General features: G+C 40.5%; 1 protein-coding gene across 4 annotated transcripts in view; it reads left to right on the top strand.

Moving 5' to 3' along the window:
- The window catches only part of PKP4 (plakophilin 4), a gene marked incomplete at both ends in the record, with an annotated part of 46,153 nt that overhangs the window by 5,593 nt on the left and 18,464 nt on the right, over window positions 1–22,096 (top strand). For 2 of the 4 annotated variants that reach the window (XM_079539389.1, XM_079539386.1), the window contains 6 exons: window positions 3,382–3,494; window positions 12,401–12,435; window positions 16,938–17,069; window positions 17,232–17,422; window positions 18,175–18,733; window positions 20,598–20,789. In XM_079539389.1, the coding sequence (XP_079395515.1) occupies window positions 3,382–3,494; window positions 12,401–12,435; window positions 16,938–17,069; window positions 17,232–17,422; window positions 18,175–18,733; window positions 20,598–20,789 (1,222 nt within the window). The remainder of the gene's footprint in view (window positions 1–3,381; window positions 3,495–12,400; window positions 12,436–16,937; window positions 17,070–17,231; window positions 17,423–18,174; window positions 18,734–20,597; window positions 20,790–22,096) is intronic. The other 2 variants (XM_079539388.1, XM_079539387.1) reach the window with 2 other exon arrangements.

The following is a 22,096-nucleotide window of genomic DNA, read 5'->3' as shown; positions in this document are numbered from 1 at the left end:
GTAGTTACTGCCAGCAGATGTTACCGATGCTAATAGAATTAGTACTTTCTTCAATTTTGGAAGAAAAAGATAGCTCTGATCAATGCATTATAATTTCAGTTTCAGAAGATTTGGTTACTCTTTCATGCAGTATGGAAGTCTGTGCTGTCATCTGCATATATAATTTTAGTATTCCCTTGCCACGTAGATGTTCTACAAACAAAAACAAGCATACTCTTTATGTTACTTGACTCCTGTCATTTTGTTGCAAGCCAGTGCTATAAAAATTAGTTGATTCTGATGTTGGTCTCAGCCAGCAGCCTTGTGTCGCCAGCTGCCAGCACTCTATGGAGCATCCTGCACATCCCAGTCATTTCAGAGCAGCTGGCTAGAGAAACAAATCCAAATAGTTTCCTGCAAATACAAATAGTGTATTACCTGATAGGCACACATTAGTGGTAGGTGTTCTTTCAGAGTGCTATTTCCCCCTTCTCCCAAGTTTGTTGTTATCAGCATATGACCTGCATTTAAAACAACAATTACAAAAGCTTTTTGGTTTTGTGTATTCTTCTTATTTATTCTTATGGAACTGACTTTGAGGTCTAAAATGAAGGATAAATGGTGGTTAATCAGGCTTAAGAGTAGGGGCAATGCAAATGATATGAAACAGCCCCAGTTCCTTTAGGTCCTTTAGACCTAACAACTACAGTCACAAATGCTGAAGTAAAGAAGAGACGGAAGTCAGCATCCATTGTTTCAGTGTAAACTTTGTTACTTCATTGGAAGCACAGGATTTACATTTATTGTAAATCTGGGCATTTTCCACTAACTAATTAATGATGGGTTGGTGAATTGGCTGTGAGGTATGTTTCATCTATATTAGAACTGGACAGTACATTGTCATGTATAAATTCCTTTGACTTTTTTGTTTAATACACTCTTTTATGTTTCCTCTCCAAAACTCAGGCTGCCCCAAGAGCTGACAGGCTGCATGTGTCCCTCTTTGGTATCGCATGGAGGGGCAGCAGGCTGAGGCCTGGGATCAGACTCTGAAGGCTGGGTCTGTGCTGTTCAGTGCCATTGCACGTTGTACGAACTTCCTGGTAGTGCATCCTTCCTTCCCAATAAGATTTGCTGTGGTCCACATGTTGTCACGTTTATGCTACTTTTTGCATCAGGTCATGGGACTACAAGGACTTTCCTTTAGAGTTCTGTTCAGAAGAGGATTTTAATAAAATCCCAGGTTAGGGTGCATCTGCTTCCCTTAGCCCCCGTGGTTTGTGTAATTGTTTTCAGGGAAAGGTAAATGATTTTTTTTCTGTAAGTATGGAACTATTTTGAAGTCAGAATGCTGTGTGACATGGAAGAAGGCATTGTATGCCTGGGTTTAGGGAAAGCCAGGTGTTTGGGTTTTTTTTAATGGTTATTTTGTTTATCTGAGTCCAAAACAACCTGAAGGTATGTCAAGTTTCCGAAATGTCATCCTGCTTAACGAAGCAAGTTAAATTTTTGCTTCCAATAGAGACCTGAAGTTGGGTTTGACCACTGCCATCCAGTCAGACCTCTGCTTTCAGCTCGGCAGTATGTTGTACTGTATGACTGCAGTTTTCAGGCTCCCTGAAATCCATCTCAGTGTTTTCTTGCGTATCGTTTTTAACAGTTTTTAGGAATGTTCAGGTATTCCTCCATTAATATTTGATTAGGGGAGGGCAGGCGTGTCAAGTCTATGAGGATGCCAGTCCAGTCTGATGATTCAAGGGAGTGCACTGCTCTGCTGCAATTGCCGTAGCAGAGCAGCAGCTAAGTGCAGTGTTGTTCTGTGAGCGATGCCGTGTCTCGTGGCAGCAGTGGGTGAGCTCTGCATGCTGGAGGCAATGAGCTCTACCAGCCAGTATTTACAGTGTGGGGATTCGTTCATTCACTTTGGTTGCTGAGCTTTAAGAAGCGCTTAAAACGGCCTGCAGTGATGTGTTCCTGCTGGGAGGGGCACTCGGTTCCACGGCGTATCTTTAACCAGCCTGTTTGTTGCACAGCACTCAAGTCACACCTTTGGAAGGAGATTTCTTTTTCTTTAGCTCATTGTATTGAGCAGCATAGCCTACAGGTGGCTTCCTGAAGAAATCGGTTGTAATTAACCTGATATTTGGAGCTTTCGTGAAGGCAATCTCATTGCAGAGATCGGAAGAAACCATATCCTGAGTCCTGCTGGATGATCCTGCTTTCATGGTATCAATTCCTGCGCTCTGAGCTCTTTGCCTCTGGGGCTGGAGATGGGAGCCATAGGTGCATTGCTGAGCCACGCCTGATCTTACTGAACAGATGCACAAACAGCAAAAAGTAGAGAGTTCTTCAGGGACCACTGAGGAAAATAAAGTGTTTAAGGCTCGTTCTGTGTGATGTAAGGTGTGGAAGAACTGTTTGCATTAACTGTAACCCAAGAGTGAAAGTGACTTCTCTGATGTGGCAAGGCTAGCAACTAACATGTGATATAATTATGTGATACACATTCATCAGGAAAAGCTTGTTAGTGATTCACTTTTTAGAATTAAAGGAATACTTGTATTTCATATTTCAGTAATTTTCAGTATTTATCAAAGTATAAAATAATGATGTTCATCTACTTTAAATTGCATTCAACAGTTCGTATAACGTTCAGGGAATGGAGAATATGAACTTGAAAAATAATAAGAGTTGCTCTGATAGAATCCTTATCTGTATTTAGCAAACCCTAACAGTGGAGTAAAGCTTCCCTAATACCCCTTGATGGCAGTATAGATTTCAGAGTATCATGTTTATAAAGCAGTATTTCCTGGTTTCATCAACACAAAAAGATTCTGAGCAGCTGCTTGTATTTCCCAGGTCTTTCTGGGAGCACGATGTTGCAAAATAAAACTGGCTTTCATGAAGGCTGAGTTTTGGTACCGTTGACCAAGAAATACAACAAAAGCTGAACAGAATAGCACATTTCTATCATCAACCAATTTCAACTAACAGGCTTTGAAATTTTGAATAAGAAGTCAGAAGGTAATGTAGCTTAGGATTTGAAGTTTTGCAAGTGAAAAGGATAGAATACAGTGTTTTCCAGTGTGACTCTGTTTTAAACAAGACTGAAGACTTTGTAGGCACCAAGTTCCTTAAATTGACAACATAAGTAGATACCAAACATTTTAATTGTGGAAGGAAAAAATCCACAAATGCTTAAACGTGTGTCTTTTTGTAGCAGATAATTAATGTTTGCATGAATCACTGATATAAAGAACCATTAAATTCCCACTTTCATCTAGTAGTTCCACTGAGGAAGACTCCAAAGAAGTAACGTGACTGTGATGAAACTCATTATTTTTCAGAACTAATCCATACCCATTGTTTAACATCAAGAATGCTTTTCTTTTGAAATTTCAGGAACTCCAATTTCAAAGACTTACCAGAGAACTGGAAGTGGAAAGGCAAATTGTGGCTAATCAGCTAGAAAGATGTAGGCTTGGAGCAGAATCACCAAGTATCGCCAGCACAAGGTACAAGTCCCAATGACTTCACTTTCATGTATCCCATAAGTTAAAGGGCCTCTTATGTCCTGTATCCATGTATTTCCACTAACAGCTGTTCACCTCCCATTAATATCTGAAGTACAAAAACACAGATTTGCTTTTAAGAGTTATGAGACAGTTCAAAAAGGCCTAGTCGTTCATTACATAAATGTAAAGCTTTAATTTCTCTTTAAGTATGTTGAAATTTGTTTTTAAGATTCAGCCAAAGAGAAATGCAGTAGACTTGTAAATATTAGCACTAACAGTGCTAGTTCAATGCAGTAATCCTGACAGTTTGTTTTTCCTGAATTAGTTACCTGGTTTCATCCAGCTCTTCTGAAATCCTTCCTCTTGTTGCATTTCCTTTCAGGAAATACCGTGTGTCACGTTCTTGTTAGCGTACTTTTGGCAGTGAGAAACATGCCTAATAATCTAATGTGTGATGACAGTAACTTTAGCAAAGTGTTTCATATTTCAGCTGTAATGAGGAGGCTGATTTATTTACTTCCAATTTCTTAGCAAACTTCATTCTCTTATGAAGCACTTAAACCTCATTTCAAGATACAGCGAGCTTCATTTTGACATACGCATAGCAGATTTGCTCTGAATACTGTAATTTTTTTCTAGATAACTTTGTTTCTGTATTCTTTCAGCAGTAAACTCAGGTATCATTATATAGTGTTTCCTTCTGGGATCATAACAAATATTTCCACAAATCAAATGAAAAGTTATTCCTACAAAACCTTAAGAAAGTGGGCATGATTATTTGCAATAAATAAATAATCCCTTGCACCATCCAACACGGCTGTTTTACTTGATCATAGCACTTAGCTTATGTTTCATTTGACAGTATTGTTCCTGGCATGAAGTTTCTATTTGAGAAACTTCAAAGTACTCAAAAATATTCTTTGGACAAGACTCCAGCTTTATGCCGTTCCTGCTTGTCCATCTTTGCTCTAGCTATTGTTCAGATTTTGTTTTGAAAGCTTAATTTAAAAAAAAAAAAGTTCTCATGGAAGAAAAAATAAAAAGCCTTTGTTGTTAATTAGTTGTGAATGTCAGAAGGTCCAATTTCAGTGAATCTTAATGAGTAGTGTACAAGGGAAAATGTTTTCTGTGTCCCAGTCTAGAGGATTTGGAGAGCAAAGAGCAGTACATAAATATGAGTGAGAAGTGTGTGTAGTTTTTAAAATTATGTACAATTACTGATATCTACACAGAGTTCAGTACCATACGGGTATGACTTAGACAGGCCTGAGTAGTGGGCCCAGGTGAACCTCATGAGGTTCAACAAATCCGAGTGCAGGATCTTGCACCTGAGTTGAGACAACAGCCCCTACCAATACAAGCTGGGGAATGCAAGGATTGAGCACAGCCCTGCCCAAAAGGAGCCGGGGCTGCCGGTGGGTGGAAAGCTAGACATGGGCCAGCACTGTGCCCTCGTGACCCAGAAGGCCAACCCGATCCTGGGCTGCATCAAAAGCAGCGAGGCCAGCAGTCAGGGAGGAGATCCTGCACGCCTGCTCTGCGCTGTGAGACCTCACCTGGAGCACTGCATCCAGATGTGGAGTCCTCAGTACAGGAGAGACATGGAGCTGTTGGAGAGCGTCCAGAGCGGGGCCACAAAAATCCCTATGAGGACAGCCTGAGAGCTGGGGCTGTTCAGCACGGAGAAAGGAAGGCTCTGAGGTGAGCCCGAAAGGGCTGCAAGAAGGGGGCAGACTCTTCAACAGGGTCTGCTGTGTCAGGACAAGGGGAAATGGCTTCAAACGAAAGGAGGGAGATTGGGATTGGATACAAAGAAGACGTTTTTTACAATAAGTGCACTGAGGCCTTGGCACAGATTGCCCGGAGAGGTGGTGTGTGCCCCATCCCTGCAGACATTCAAAGTCAGGCTGGACCAGGCTCTGAGCTCCCGATCCGCCTGTGGGCATCCCTGTTCAGTGTGTTCAGTGCAAGGGAGTTGGGCTACGTGTCCTTCAGGGTCCCTTCTGACTCAAGCAATTCTATGATCTATACCTCTGTCGCTTACCACGGTGGTTGTTATGGTTTGGTATACAATCATTAGTTCTTAGTTCCTTTCTTTATAGCTAAGCTATGTCTACTTATATGAAAAAGTTGATGAGAATTTAGGGGGAGAAAATGTTAGTGCATAAATTGGTTTATTATATACTTTTGTGTGAGTGCACTTGAGTGTCTAGATAAGCTCTGCATGCACTTGTTTTCAGGTCCATAAAATATTATTAATAATTGTAGAAAATATAGACATTCTAAAATAAAGATGAATTATATTCATATAAAAAAAGCATATCTGCATGTTCATATACATATATTTTTGCAAGCACCCTTGTATTCTGACTGCTGTTCTACCTTTTTTAAATTGTCTTATGTCATCTGAATCTAGTCCCAGAAAGAAAAATTCTATATTTGAATCAGATTCTTCAATTTTTTCATAACCAGCTGCTTCTGATCAAGTTAGTGTTCAAAAGAATTAAGGTAAAACAGTAGTTTGGAGGAGTTTCAAAGCAGATGCAAATATAATGGCAAAATTTATATCTTAAAAAAAATATCGGTGTGTTTCCTCAAACTAAGTGATGTAAATATCTTGCTAGCTGACAAGGTAACAAGTAAATATGAAGAGGGCACCTGAGGCATAAGAAAGCTTGGAAACCGAATGCTTAGTTGAAAGAGCAAGTGGGAATGGCTGACAGCCTGCTCGAAGACCCACACTGAAGTTGAGCACTTACGCAGCAAAACAATATTCCATCTAGCCGAGAATTTTCCAGCATGCTCTTACCTAAAAATAAATAAATAAGAGGTGTGTATGCTGCCTTGTTTTTACCATTTGTTCGGTTTTTCTTCCCCTGAGGAAATCAGTAACACTTTGTTTCAGAGATAGTGCTTTAATCTTCTTTAATGCGGTTAAAGCGGCTGGGAGCGTTTCATGTCAGACATCCAACTGGAGGCTGTGTTCACCTCAGTTGTGTGGCAGCGTCTCTGATGTTCTTGCTTCTAAACTGGATTCCTGCAACGCTATGTTGCTTGCAAAACCGATGCTGTCCCCCAGTCGTGGGTACTTCTGAGCCCATTTGGTTGTTGCAGCTTGGGCTTTAAGCTGTTCTACGCTTCAACCAAGTCATCCTTCTGAACCAGCTCATCAGCCTGTTGCAGGAGTCCCAGCTCAGTGGAAGTCATTGTAACAGCTGTGGTAATGGGGAAGTACAGCACCACAGGACAGAGCACACTCCATGCAGAAGTAGGCACCATTTGCACATCCATGCCTACAGCCACCCTGCAGGTTGGCACCAGTGGTGAGACTGTAAAACCCTGGGAGCTCACCCAGAAGGACTGGTGTTGCAAAAGCATGGCTCGTTCCCTTTCTGTTAGTCCTTAAGAAATGTGTTTGTTGCTTTATCACATGTGAGCAAAGGGAAGCAAAGGGTAGTTTGCAGTTTAGGTTTGTTAGCCTGTTGCCTACCTGCCAGATTGCTACGTTCTAGGAGCCAGCCTCACACAGGCACAGCTGACTGTCTCACTCTCTTAAGAGGGGTATGAATGCTGACAGAAGCAACAGATCTGCAGGTACTAAGGAACTGCAGTGTGATGGGTAGAGAAGCAAGAATTAGATCATCTGCAGCCCTGAATTAAAAAATGTTTTTATTTTTGTGTACTTGTAGATGACTTGCCTGTTAAAATGATTTCATCTCATAATTATATTTATAAATGGGTATTTTGCTCAGCCTTTATAAGATATTTCATGCCATCCTATATGTTTTACAACATCTTAAGAGACTGAAGGAATACATGGGGATTAGAGTTGCATGTAAGTATTAAACATTTTTAATGCATTATATGCTACAAAATTGGAGATGACAGAGTGGGAAAAACAATACCAAATTTCAGTTTTATCTTCTTATTTTTTTTGTGTCGTGTTATAACATGCACAGGTTTCTCTGAAGAAGCCACTGGGATGTTCAGCCTCCCATATAATACAGCACTGCAGCTAACTTTCCGTCTGTAGCGTTACTGATTCAGTTGGACTCAGTCCTGGGCTGCCAGGTGTGCTGGAGTACGTGCTGATGCAGGTAGATATCAGTGTGTGTCGAGGGGAAGAAGTCAGACTCTCTTTGTAAAATGCATTGCCTGACCTCTCAGGTGGGACTTTGCTGTGTGACTCTCAGGGTCAATTCCTCTCCCTCTTTTCATGAGTTATCATGTGTAGCTTTTGAAAGTGGTGTGATCTGAGAAACCAAAAGACTCATAGTTATTAATTTAATTGTAAAGTATTAGGCTCATTATAGCAGCTTGACTTGAATGCTTTAAGAAAAAAAGTGCCATAAAAGGCACGCTAGGCTTGGTCATTTAAAGAATCCAAGTCCTTTTGGCAGTATGCTTAACTCAGAAGCGAACACTTCAAGTACTAAGTAAACTAAATCAATCACGTGTGAGTAACGCTGTGCTTACCTGATGTCTTTTGACTTCTGTGAAACGATGTATTTACAGCTATCAGGATGGTTTATGTTCTCTGCTTTCTGTACATATAATCCCTTTTTTCCAATACCGATTAAAGTGCAGTGCGAGCTCTCTGCAATAGTAGAAAATATTCCAAACTGATTCAGTAGTGTTGCCCTCTAATTGAACACTGATCATTTTCTGTGAGACTGCATACTGCGCTTTCATGCTCAGACGTCGGTTCTCACGCAGTGGCAGGATGCTGTCAGGCAGTCAGCAGAGCAGGTGCTTTCTGCTTGCAGGCGGTGCCCCGTCACGCCGCGCTGGGAGCCTGTGCCCCCCAGGAGCAGCGCTGCTGCCACGCTTCCAGCCGGGCGCCGATCCCCAGCCTGGGGCACTCGGTGGTGTGCAGCAACAGGCGTGTGCTGACAGCACTGCTCACTGCTGAGCGCGGCCCTCTGTGCAGATGCTGCGTGCGTGTTGGTACGGCCTTCGTGAAGCCTGACGTGTTTGATGGATCTATTTGAAATTGCCTGCATGTATGATTCCCCCGATTTCGTGGCACATTTTGAGCACATTCCTCAGACTTTGTAGTTCTCCTTAGGGTATTATAAATCCTTTTATCTAGTGGTAGGGTTTCTGTCTTCTATATTACAAATAATTGCATAGGAAAAATAAGAATTTTTTATTTTATAACTCCTTGGACTGCAATGATATCATGACATTGTTTTCCAAACATCAGAGTGGACTGTTAGCCTTGTTTGTTCTCCTGTTGGCAAAACAACGTCACCGTGTCCTGCTCTGTCGGTACCAACTGATTACCCTCTGAAATGCCCTTACTTCAGAGCTGTCTCAGGGAACGAACCCATTTTTTCTTATATTCCATTTCCCAAGTAGAAAGAATAACAAGAATGGAACCATTTGCTTTTGTAACAGCATCAGCAATTTTTCAAGATTTTTCATGTTTTCTTTGAAACTTACTTCCAAGTTACTTTTTTGATTGGACTGACGTACCAGAAATTGCCACTGTCCTTCCCTTCTACTTCTGCAGTTTCTTCCTTGCTACACATAGGACTTCAGGTTTTTAGGTTGTTCTGGGCATGAAAATACAATAATCATGCTTGTAGGCATTTTGTTAGTGGTTAAGGTGGACATAAAAACTCTGTTGTGTATGAGATGATCAAAAGATTCCTTTCTTTGCCTATAAAATTCAGTTATCCACTTGAATTATTCTTGGGTGTTGAATAAGGTAATATCTTCTCCAGATTTCAGTACTCTACATAGAGGTTCTTAAGCTCTGCAGCTAGAAGAAATCCTGGGACTCTTCTACAGATAATTTTTGTCATTAAAATATCAAGTAACTTATTGTAATCTCATGGATTAATTTCTCATGACTAGACACATAACTGTGCCATAGGCTTTGTCAGAGGCTTTGAAATGTGGGAGCAATCTGATAGGCTTGCTGCTCACTGTCTGCTCTGACCGCAGCCTGAGCAGGTTAAAGAGGCAGCTGGTCTTTCCCAAAAGCTGTCTTGGCCTGCTCCTGTCACAGACACTTCAGTGTGTGTTCCTAATTGGGTTCGGGTAACAACTGAAACTCAAATATCCAGCATGTTCAGTATGCTCTGCAGCTCCTTTAAAAGTGGCACTGGAAAAACAGCTGCTTACAGCAGGGCTGGGGGTGTTTTACCGTTCGGCAGCAGCCCTGCCAGCAGTCAGTGCCATTCAAGCACCACGTCTGTCAGTCCCAGCTGAGGGGCAGCTCGGTGGATGGGAAGCTGCTCCATCCCCTTCTGAGGTGGTTTTGAGGATTCGCTCGGCCCTTCCGTGGTGTTCTGTTTCATCTTCTAGTTGAATGGATGTGGTTTCTTGGTTTTTTTAATTACATTTTTTTTTCTTTTCTGATAACTGGAGCAATTCAGGAACTGCATTGTTCTTAGGTTTTCTTAATTCTGTTTTGTTTTCTTTTTCTTCTCTTGAAACTTTGCTTTGATGTTCTGTTTACCCAGAAAAACAGATAACAGGGTAATTTTCTTGTTACAGCTCTGGTGTGGTATGTTTGTTTTCTGCTCACACAGACCGTAAGCATTTTTGGAGGTCTGTCAGAGCTTTGAATGCCCATGAAATGGAGGCATTTTGCTTTTTATACAATTTGATTTCTAATTTTCAAATATGTAAAAATGTGGTTTGCCGATGGGCTGCTCTGCTGATAAATTGAAGAGCAATGAATTAATATTGACTCGAGCCGCATATGTAAACACCTACTGTGTTCTGCAGTCCTGACTGGGCTGTGAAGCTGGGCTGTTCTCCTGTGAGCAGCCCCCTGCACACCATTTAGCTGAATGAGGTGAGGCTGGCCAAGGCCGCGTCCTGGCTGTGCTCTGTGGCTCCAGCAGGCAGTGCTGTGTGCGGGGCAGGGCTGGCGTGGTCAGCACCAGCTTCAGGATTCAACCTGGAATAGCAGAGCCTTCCAGTTGGGGGCCAAGTTTGGGTGCAGTGCTCCAGATAAGGCCTTCTAAATTCCTACCCAGAGCACGAGAGGCTTGCCTTTATCAGCTGAAAACCCTCCCTGCAACTCGTCGTGCCACTTGCTCTTGCCACGCTGCTGAGTTGCACGTGGGACGTGAGGTGGCTGTGGTACAGCAGAGCGGGTGCAGTGCTGGCGTGTTGGTGAAGGCAAGAAGGTGCCAATAGAAAAGCTGGAGCTGAAAAACCATCTTGAAAGTGTATCCTTAGTTCAAATGTTACTGAGAACTTGTGCTTTCAACAAAAGAATCAAAAATACAAAATCTCATTATGCTTATTTTGATGGTTACTCGTTACTAGTAACGTTTATTACGGTATATAGATTTCAACATATACTTTTTTTTTTCATCTGCCTCTACCAGGAATTTAGTTATACACAGCTTTAAACCTTCACACTACTATGAGTGTGCTCCTGATGTAGGTATTTAACACGGCAGATGAAGGACAGCTAGAGCATTCTGTGTGAACAGACATGAAGTGTTGACTGGCAGCTCTGGCCAGGCAGTAGGCTTACAGCCCTGTAAATAAAGCACTTCCCCTGGGCATCAGCAGGTGGGATAGCACAGCTCACATCGACACAGTGCTGAACTTTGGGGAAGGTAGTTGTTGGTTGTGTAAGTTATACTCATTATGCCCACAGGATGATATTTGTATGAATCTGTTGCTTATCCCGATTGGCACAGAGTTGGATTTGTTCATCTTTGTGTTTAGTGATTCTGACACTGGACCTGAGTTCTGGAGCTCCTAACTGCACGTTTGTTCACAACAGCATCGTCTCTAGAGAATGTTCTTTGTTTTTATAGTGCATAGTACTTATCCAGTATTGTTCAAGTTGCTGTGCTCAAGTATTGTTTATAATTGGTAGCTTTGGTAGAAAAGTACAACAAATAATGCAGAAATAGATGCATCTTATCCAACAGCCCAGTTGCCTGCTGATACATAGACATCATGAAGTCTGATGGAGGTGCTCATATTTTCTTCTAAACAGTTTTTTGTTTGGAAAATACTACCTTGCAATCGTTGCAAAACGGTGTAACACCCGAAGTTTGATAATCAATATGTAGAGTGAGGGAGCAACGTTTTTTATTTAAAAAGAAAAAAGTATCCAATGGATGAATTTAGCATTTGTCTGTAAAAATAGTCGTGCATTGATACTATATCAGCATGTGAGAGAGTGCTTTTGTAGAAGAATCAAAATGATTAAGATAGTTCTCTGTAAAATAATTATTTGTAAAATACAAGTAGAGATTTACACAGTTGATAAACACCTGCTGGATCCTGGAAGCAGTTGTTTCCCAAGGCAGGTTCCACCTAAACCGCGTAAAAATGTGTTACCTGTTTGTACTTGGAGGTAGGCATGTTGCGGTGTGTCAGGTGGCTTTGCTTTTTACCGTATGTGAAGGATCAAATTCTCTCTAGGATCTTGGGAAGGAAAACAACAGCTAAATGTGTGGGTTCCATTTCTGCTCATTTATTCAGAATGCATTGCACGTCGATGCACACTGCACTGGAGCTGTGATTCCCGAGCTTCTGTGCTAGGCTCTGCCATCAGCAGTGAATGCTCTTTTTGGAAGTTGTTTTACTGCTAATCCAGCACACGATTCTGAACTTCTGCTGTATAGGATTGGTTGCACCATTGGGCCTTAATAAGGCGTACATCACACCCTTAGCTTTGCTCATATGGAAAAGCCAAACTCTTTGGTCATTTGTCAGACAGTGAGTTACGTGGACTTCCTCCCAGTTAGTTCAAAATGAAAGCCAATACCCAGAGGTTTAGTTGCAGTTTTAGTTGTGCTGGTTACTGAAACTTTGTCTGCTGGCTATTGTACAGTTTGGTACGCTTGGTTTAGAAAGAAAGAAAGAAATCCTGACTAGAAATGTGGTTCTGTTAGTGATAACTTTTTTTCTTTCCGCAGCTCTACTGAGAAGTCATTTCCTTGGAGATCACCAGGTATTATCTTCTATGCGTACGTTTTGCCTTATGCCACAAACCCTTTATTTCCTTGGCATTTATTGCTTGTTTTGATGTGCTCTGAACATTAGCAGTAATGCTGTGTGTCTTTTCCAGATATATTTTCTAAAGCAGTCTTAATATACTTTTTCACACATGGGCTTTTTTGTTCCTTTGTTATTACAAAAGCTTATTTAGCTTAGGTAAGGGTGGTTGCGGCTGCTTTTCTTGCATCTTTTTGTGCCTTTGTGATTTTTGTGTTGTATGATACTAACAGAAACTTTACACGTTTGGTGTCCTTCACAATTAACTCAAAAATAATTTTGAGTCTTCCCCATAGTCCATAAGGACCATGAGAACAACGTGTGTGCTTTAAGCCTGAAGTCTGTTTTTCCTTCGTATGGCTATTCTTACTTAACCTACATCCTCCAATGAGCAGAGGTTTCTCTGAGAGTTCTTTTTCTGTTTCTGTATCTCAGGATATCTCAAACTCTCTTTCCAAAATATGAAAAATTACTCTTATGGTTCTTCTGAGTCTACTATTAAGTATATTGCATGGAAGTGGGTAGGACTGTAGATTTCAAGTGACATCCAAGTGTATAATCTGAAGGAACTGTCAGAACCATCCGATCTGATCGGCACAGATCAGGGCAGTATTTAATGATTGAAGAGTCAACCTTCGACCAGCTGGTAGTTTCTTTAGAGTGATGAATGTATCTGCAGAAATCAGCACTGTCAACACCATAGAGCAGGACCAGAATAGGACCTTGGCTCCCTGCAAACTGCTTTTTGCATTGGACACTGTTTTCCTAACTCATTTGTAAATTCTTGAAAGAATGTCATGTTAAGCAAAACTGGTTGAATATAATAAAAATGCAAATGCAATTGTAGATAGCTTGTTACTAACTGAAGATGTATTAATACTGTGCAGAGCCCTGTATAAAGATGCATGCAGTTTTAAGAACTATCCAATACTTTGCATCACGACACACCATAAAAAATAATGCACCGTAATTGTCTGCTTGCTCACTCAAATGTATTGACCATTATCCATATTCTTGGTAAATCCATCTCTTGAACCATCTTCTTTCCCTTTTTATTGTTTGTTTTGTTTATAGATACTAAGTTCTTAAACCTTGTGTGTAATTCTATTTGCACAGTTTCAGTTGCCATCATGGTATCACCTCTGCTGACATGAGGTATATTAGCTTTTTTATATTCAATCTAATGTTGTCACAGCCTACTTCCCATGGCATTCAAATTTTGCTAATCAGGGTGGTGCTTTGGGGGTATTTTTCTAACACTATTTTGAAACAGAAATCACATTAGCTGGACTTTTTGTTTGATTTTTTTTTTCCAAGTAATTGAGTTACTTTGGTGTGTTGTTTGTTTTTTAACTTTCATTCTGAACATTATTTGCATGGCTTTATGTTCTGTTATTTCCCTTGGCTCTCTAATGTTCCAGTGGCAGTTCACCACTGGTAAAGGTATATTCTGACACACCTCAGCCTCTGTTTTACAGACTTATCCATTCACATTCCATTCCTTATTTCCTCCTCAGTTGTCCCTATGACTTACTCGGCTGTTGCTTTTTCTCCTCGTCTTTCCATTAGTTTGTTTCCTTCATCTCTCCGCCCCTATTTTTATCTTATCCTGTTGCTCTCTCCTCCCGATTGCTGTTTCTTTTCCTTAGAAATCCCCTGCTCTGAGGTCACTTTGCATTTGGCAAAATGGCAGAACTTAAGAGAGGGGAAGTCCGAGAAGTCAAGGAATGCCTTGGAATGTCTTGTTTTAGAACAGGGTTTGTGTTCAAGCTGTAACAGTTAACAAATACACAAGCTTTAACTTAAGAGCTTGTGCTTCTGCTTGAATAGTGCACGTGTATTGCCCAACGAGATGTATGTTGTGCATATCTGGGTGAATCTAAGGCTGTTCTGCAGTAATGGCCCAGAAGTGGGCATGTTTGAAAAAAAAGTATTTTTTGCTTGGAACTTTAACTGATGATGGGAATTTTATTTACTGTTCGTGTATACGTGGTGAGTGTAGCATGATGGTTAGATACTTACTTACGAGTTCACTTTGGAGCTTTATCTTAAAGAAATATCACTCAGCGATGTCTTACTGACTGTGATCTGAAAAATACTGGCATCAGAGGTGAAGGACGGGGCTGCCTGCAGTCAGCTTATCTGACTTGCAGACGGCAGTTTATGTCGAAAGACATCAGCGGAGTGTGGTGCAACCTTACCTGAATGCATCAGTAGAAACGTACAGAAATTTTAACAGAAATGTAGCATGACGTTGTTTTGCAGATGCTTATAAAAAGAATATTAGATCAGCAGCCATTTATAAAAGTGCTATTATTTTTTTCAGGGCATTCTCCTCATGATTGATAGTAGCAGAGAGAGAGAGAGAAAGACAAGACCTTTTATTGTGCTTTCTTGCATTTGTTAGGGAGCTTAAACAATCTTCATTATTTAGCCTTGTGAAAGCATTTGCTTGGTGGCAAATGTGTGATAGAAGTGAGGTTTTGGTTTGGATCTCTGTTTTAGGAACAGCTGTGCAGCGCTGCACAATTGAACGTTATTCTTCGGATGTGTTTCTCCCCAGATCAGTTATTTGTCAGCTTGGAATAGATTTCATAATGATGTGACAGGCAGGAGGCAGCACAACAGGGCCTTGCATTACTTAAATAAAAAAGGTCAAAAGTTAAAATGTTCAAGTTAAAAATAATTGTAAATTGTAATTTAACTGCCCCTGTCCCTGCAGCCTTTTAGTTTAAAGAGCACGTGTAATACCCACTTCTGTCTGTCAGCACTGAGTTACTTCAGCATTGGTTTTCTGTATCATATCCAGAGATACTTGTGATGAAATTAATGCAAGTGTAGTAACACTTCTTAAATCTTAATTAGATTTGGTCTATTATACTCCCATTACAGTGAATTGATTTAGCATCAAGTACAGTAGAGGGCTTGGCCTAAGAACGTTCTGCTCCCCGGTAACTGTGCTGGCTGCATGTCATCTGTAAGGTGTGTTGTCTTTATGTCTTAAATCTGGTGTTTGAACAGTGTTCAAGCATTCCTCATAATAATAATTAGTAACATTTTTAGTATGGAAATCTCATTACTGCACAAACAGCACGTGGTGTGCAGCTATTGGTAAAAATCAGGTGAGTGTATTTCTGCTTTGGCTTGTCAGAGCCAGGAGCGTCCCTTCCTCTTGGAATTCCCTTTCACGGTGTACTGCAATAACAGCTGGAATAAAGAGTTTTTAATAGGCCATCTGTTGTTTTTTGTGATTTTTTTTCCTGTGACTACTGACAAATTTTATATCAGAACCATTATTTGTCAATGTTAGACCTTTCTTTAGCCCCTGCATGGAGTTTTTCAGCCCTCTTTCATATTTTCTTCCTCAGTCATTCTCAGCACAGGTCTGCTGTCAGTCTGTGCTGGTTTTTACCCTGCTGGGAGGTCTGGTTTCCAGGAGTGCTCCACAGGCGTCGCAAACGACTCACAGCTTTAACGTGAAGCATTCACAGCAGTTGTTAAACCATTGCTTCCCAGCATGTGATTTTGGGTTTCCCATCCAGGTGCATTCACAAATTCCTCCAGCACAAATGTACATCTCTGGTGATAACTTTAAATGCAATCCACATTCCCTAGCATCTCTGACACCTGTTCTTATCAGTATAAGTGTGACATGGCAGTTGAACGACAGCTGAGTATTTTTGTCAAAATAATTTTGATTCACTTTTCTGTTTGGTGCCCTCATCTTTGTCCTTGATTTCAGACTGTTCAAATTTCTCCTTTCTTCATAACACTGCTGTGATGTTTTCTTTGCTTTCTCTTACATATGATGAGCCTTCCCTTTGCTACAAAGTTCTGCTAATATTCTAAGAACTGATGTTACCTTATGAGTCATTAAAAAATAAGCACTTGGATAGCAATATATTAAATAAAGCATTCATAAAATTTGCAACAGCTAGTCGATGATACACAAGTAGGGATGGAGTTCAACTCAACCTTTTATTTATTCAGATCTTGAGTGTAGTTAACAAAATACGCAAGTTAGAGATGTAGTCAACGAAATACGTAAAGTGGGAGCTGTCAAGGTCATCAGGCGTAACCAGGCGTAATCTGTGTGGGCCCCTGAGTAGGTGTTTAAGACCAGTAACTACTATTCTGTGCTCTGCAGTACAGTTCCATAAAGTTTCTACTCTGCAAAGTACATTTACTAGGTAACCAATCACGCTTTTTTATTCATGTATGTTGGAAAGTATTTTTAAAAATTGGGAACTGTAGAACTACCTCAAAACTACAGGAAATAAGATTCCCAGACCTGAGTATGGTAATTTCTTTCCTTTAGTTTGGTAGACAGTAACTGCTGCCTACTAGTAGGCTGCCTTTATGTTGGAAGTTCATCAGTAGTGTTTGAGAATTATTATTGAGTTTGCAGGGGTTCTGCATGTGAAGTACTACATTCCTCTTCTTAATTTATTCTTTCAGATCCAGCAGCCACCAGTGCAAACAAACCCCTCGTATCAGAGGGAGTTCATACCAATGCCTATCACATTAGGACAGAGCCAATACAAGGGAACCTCTACTCACCGGAACAGACATCTCTCCATGAAAGTGAGGGTCTGTTGTTTGCATTTTCAGTATTACAGTACATTTATTTCTGTATTAACTGCGTTAAAATACAATACAGTTATGAATGTAGCGAAGAGCAAAGTTCTGAAATACTTTATTTTCCTACTGTTATGCAGTTCTTGTATTCTTATGCTGGCTTCATATCTCCAGGGTCTGTAGGTAACTCAAGAAGTTCAACACAAATGAATTCTTATTCTGATAGTGGTTACCAAGAAGTAAGCAGCTTTCATAACAGCCAAAACTTGAACAAACCAGAAAACAGACAGCAGCATTCCCTTATTGGAACTGCTACTAACCACTTGGTGAGAAGCTCACGAGCTGAAGGGCAGACTCTAGTCCAGGTATGCTCAAAACAGTCCACTTTCTATCTATCTGTATGCTGCCTTTAGCACACTTCTAAAGACACTCAATGTATAGCTGGACTTATGCTTTCTGTGGGATGTAATTAACATTATGTTAAATTCTGTTATTTTAACTAACACCTGCACTGGTTAGAAAGTGGAAATGGCTTACAGCTGAAGTTGAATAAATCTTGAGGTCTCCTGAGTGCAGAGCATGCTGCTAATACATAAATTCCAGGAAAGCATCTCTCAAAATTCTTTCAGTTGTGACGTTTGGGAAAACCTCAAGATTTTGCCCACATGTGAACACGGTGCTTAAAGAAAGATGGTGTTGGTGTTCCTGTGCCTCCTTCCTTTTCTAGCCTTCTCCCCTTTCTTTTTCATTAGTCAGAATGTTTTTAGTTGGAAAAGCTTTATTAGCTTATTCTAGAATTCTTTGCAACGCTGTTCCTCAATTTCCAGAGTTAATTATTGAAGTAGTAAGAAAGCGTGTTAACATAGAAAGCCAAGTAAGAACGAGGAATGGAGCACTTCTGAAATGGCCATTTCAGATATGAAATTCTGGCTAGAAAAGACTGTTTTGTAGGGAATCTTGAAGGGATGATGTTTAGAGTAGCAGTTATTCTTCAGCAGCAAAATGTATTGATAAATTGCTTATATTTCATGTTGGCTTCTGTCTTATGGGAGAAAATTATCTACTGCGTGGCCTACGTGGTAATACTGATAGATGTTTTGATTTTGTTTTTGAACAGCCTTCAGCAAACGTCGCTACCAACCGAGCCATGAGACGCGTCAGTTCAGTCCCGTCCAGAGCACAGTCTCCCTCTTACGTGGTCAGCACAGGTGTCTCCCCTTCCAGGGGGTCTCTGCGAACATCTCTGGGTAGTGGGTATGGCTCTCCATCAGTTGCTGAGCAAAGATCCCTCGCTTCTCATGCGTATTCATCCACTACTCTGCCAGTACAGCGGGCGGCATCCCCGTATGCTGCACAGAGACCTGCTTCCCCGGTGACTGTGCGGCGGATTGGCTCGATCACATCCAGACAGACAGCAAATCCCAACGGTGGGACTTCCCAGTACCAAGCATCAGCTAGAGTTGGCTCTCCACTTGCCCTCGCTGATGTACAAACCAGAGTTGCTTCTCCACCCCAAACGCAGCTGGGATCATCTTCCCCAAAGCGTTCTGGTATGACTGCAGTTCCGCAGCATTTGGGAACAACACTGCAGAGAGCAGTCCATGATATTGAACAGTACGGACAGCAGTACGATATATATGAGAGAATGGTTCCTCCACGTCCAGATAGCCTTACAGGTTAGTAAAAAATAAAAGGTAAAGACACAGATTAAGTCTTGTTGCAAGCCTAAAACAAAATTAAACAGACAAATGTTGTAGCAGTAGGACACGACTGTGGTGCATTTTGTAACTGCTAATGTCAAACACTGTGTGTCAGTACAAGAAGCTCAAAGCAAATACCATCTTTCTCTCTGGTTTAGCGATCAAGCTAGCAGTGCGCTGCATTAAGTCGCATGCTCTAAGATTTATGTGGCTATGTGAAAGTCTAAGTCTTGCAAACAGAAGCATTGTGGTATTTTTGAAGATGAAGTACATTTACGTGTATGTGCAGGGTCTGCACACAATAGAAGATGTTATGCTGGGACTAGTTTCACGTATAGGTCTTTCTTAAAATAGGTAACAGTGCCATTGAATTTTAGTCTCTCTTTTTTTTCCTAGTAATTCTGTTCTCTCAAAGTATTCAACTTAAATATAGGGTAATATGGTCTTAAAACAAAGTCTTAGACACAGACTCTATTAATCAGAGAGGCAGGTCCTGTTGAGATGCAGTTACTGTGTGCTTTAAGTTCTTTCTGTTTGCTGTTTTTGTCTGACCTTCATCCAAAGGAGCACAAACAGGTGTGATCTTGCAGTTAGGACTGTATGCTTTTCGGAGCAATGACTGCAACATCTGTTTTCTTTTAAACTATTGTATTTCAGGCAATCCCAAAATGTTTCCCAGCAAATAGAATAAGGTGTCTTGTCTCTGACCTCCATTTGCAAGGCTTAATGATCTACCAATTTGCTATGGACAAAAACTGAAATGGACACGAAGGCAATTCAGTAGTTAAAGGGGACACAGTCCAGTGGACCACATAGTTTGACAGAACAGTAAATCTGTACTCTTAAAGTACTGTTAAGGTACTTTGCAAATATCAGTGCTTCAGATTCTCTTCTCTAAACAGGTGAATTAATATATCCTCTTAAAAGAGATGAAAAGACTTACTGGGTTAAATCTGATTCAGAAACAGATTTTGAATTCAGAGCATTTGTAGTGTTAGGGAAATAATTAGCAACTGCTGTAGTCATGCTTAGCAATTCATTTTGTAGCCATTTTTACTATAAACTTTCTAGGAAACTTGCAGAATTATTACTGTCCTGTGCTTAATCCAAAAGTGAGAAAAACCTTACCTTTCCTCCTATAAAGTAGTTCTCATGTTTCTTTAGGGGAATAATTTAATACTGAAATCTTTATTGGGCCCAGGGGAAAGGTCGGTACTGATGCAGCTGTGCTTTTAGTACTGTCCAGAGCTCTTCCCTGCTACATAAGCTGGATGAGATGTTGGCTCTGGCAGTGGTGCAGCAATAGCAGTAATAAGCCCACTGCTGAGGAAATTACTTTAAACACAGCAGAGGTAAAATAAACAGAACTCAAGGTAGCCAGCTAAAAGGAAGGTGAAAAACAAGCAACTCCTACAGTTCCAAAGCACAGGATATAGAAACACAGAATCATCTAGGTTGAGAAAGACCTTCAAGATCACCAAGTTTAACCATCAGCCTGACCTGTTGTGCCTAGACAGATTATTCACCGTGCTCAGTTTGTGAACTGTGTGTGCTGACTTGGCTTTCACTCAGACTTTAGCTGTAGATGCTACAGTAAAAAATTGAGTTGGAAAACTTAAAGTTGTCAGTATTTTATTGAGGGAATGCTGACTTGTCAGTGAATGTTTTGATATGCATCATTTAACAGTGGAAAGAAGTTTAAGGCAGAAATGTTGTGTTAGAGTTACCTAACTTGTGTAGCTATAATGCAATTTTTTCTTGGCTAAAGTAAGAAAGATACAATCATCTTTATTTTCAATCAGTGTGGGCTGTGCACACATTTACCTCTTCTTGGTTTCAGGCCTGAGGAGTTCGTATGCTAGTCAACACAGTCAACTAGGACAGGAATTACGATCAGCTGTATCTCCTGACTTGCACATCACCCCTATCTATGAAGGCAGAACTTACTACAGTCCCGTGTACCGCAGTCCAAATCATGGAACAATTGAGCTCCACCAGGGATCCCAGTCAGCACTGTATCGAACAGGGTCAGGTAGGTAAAGGGCTTACAGAGCTCTTCCATCAGCTGTACCAGAGCTGTGCTTGATTTACACAGTGGAGCTTTTCTGGGGCCTGTGGCATATGGGAGATAGGTAGCTTTGATTTCGAAGGAGAAACTATATGGCATAAACCAGAGTGGGTAGAAAATAGGTTGGAGGTACTTAAATGACCAGCAGGAATTTAAAGTTTTTATGATGCTTGCAGGAAATACTTTGGGCTGTATGTCAGTGTCAGGTTAGGATCAGAATATGTTCTTTGATGACGTGCACTCAGGTACATTCAAGCAGAGTATTTCATGACGTAAACATTTTATTGCTTGCTCTTTCATTCTCTGTGCATCATTCACATACCAGCTGAGCATGTTCTTTTTTTCCTTTTTAAATTCACCAGGGCAGTAAAATGATAACTTGCACAAATAAATTATCTACCATGTCTTTCACAGTAAAAATACAGTTTTTCCCTAACTTCCTAGCTGAGGATAATGTCAAAATGGTACATCTGAAGATAGCACAGTGAGAATGAAATATTTCTGTAGTAATTGGTAGAATTGCTACTGACAGATTATGAGGTGCATAGGCATTATTAGTAGTATCAGAACTGATTCTCTGTAAAGAGAACGGTTGATTAATTTATGTAGTGGAGTAATTTCTAAAGACTGTGGAAATAATAGAGTTATCTAACTGAACTCTCCAGAAATATTTACAGAGAAGTGTCCAATTCATATGCCTTACATCTCTATATCTGAAAACTGCTTCTTAGAGCATTTCATATATACAAAATACAAAATACAGAGAGCACTGGATATTCAAGGAGGCAGTGGCTTTTGCAGTTATCCTCTCTTCCACAGCATACGGTAGATACGCCAGTATTTCCACTAGATATAACTAGCAATTTGAATTCTCTGTTTACTTGTCCACCTGATATTAGTTACTTTGGAAGAACAGAAGCTATCACAGCAGTTCTGCTAAGTCAGGAAGCTACATACATGTTCCTGGCTTTGAAACCATTAGCTTAATACTTTGAAATCATGCCCTCACTAGCTCTTATTCAGGGAAAATGTACAAGTAATTGTGAAAAGTAAAACAGAATGTGAACTACGTAAACTTTTGTTTAATTCTTTTTCCTTTTTCTTTTTAGTACTGTTGGCAAATTGAAGTTACTGTTGGTAATTGAATTTTATTACACACCTTAAAACATTTTGCATCCTAATTTCTCCTTAATGGCACAAGATGCATATCTTTCTTTAAATGCTCAGGCAAGCTGGGGCATAGGCCTGATTCCACCAAAGCTATATTTCTG

This window comes from Tetrao urogallus, assembly GCF_951394365.1.
Source record: "Tetrao urogallus genome assembly, chromosome: 8".
NCBI classification, from domain to species: Eukaryota; Metazoa; Chordata; class Aves; order Galliformes; family Phasianidae; genus Tetrao; species Tetrao urogallus.
This window is presented reverse-complemented; position numbering and strand designations above follow the sequence as displayed.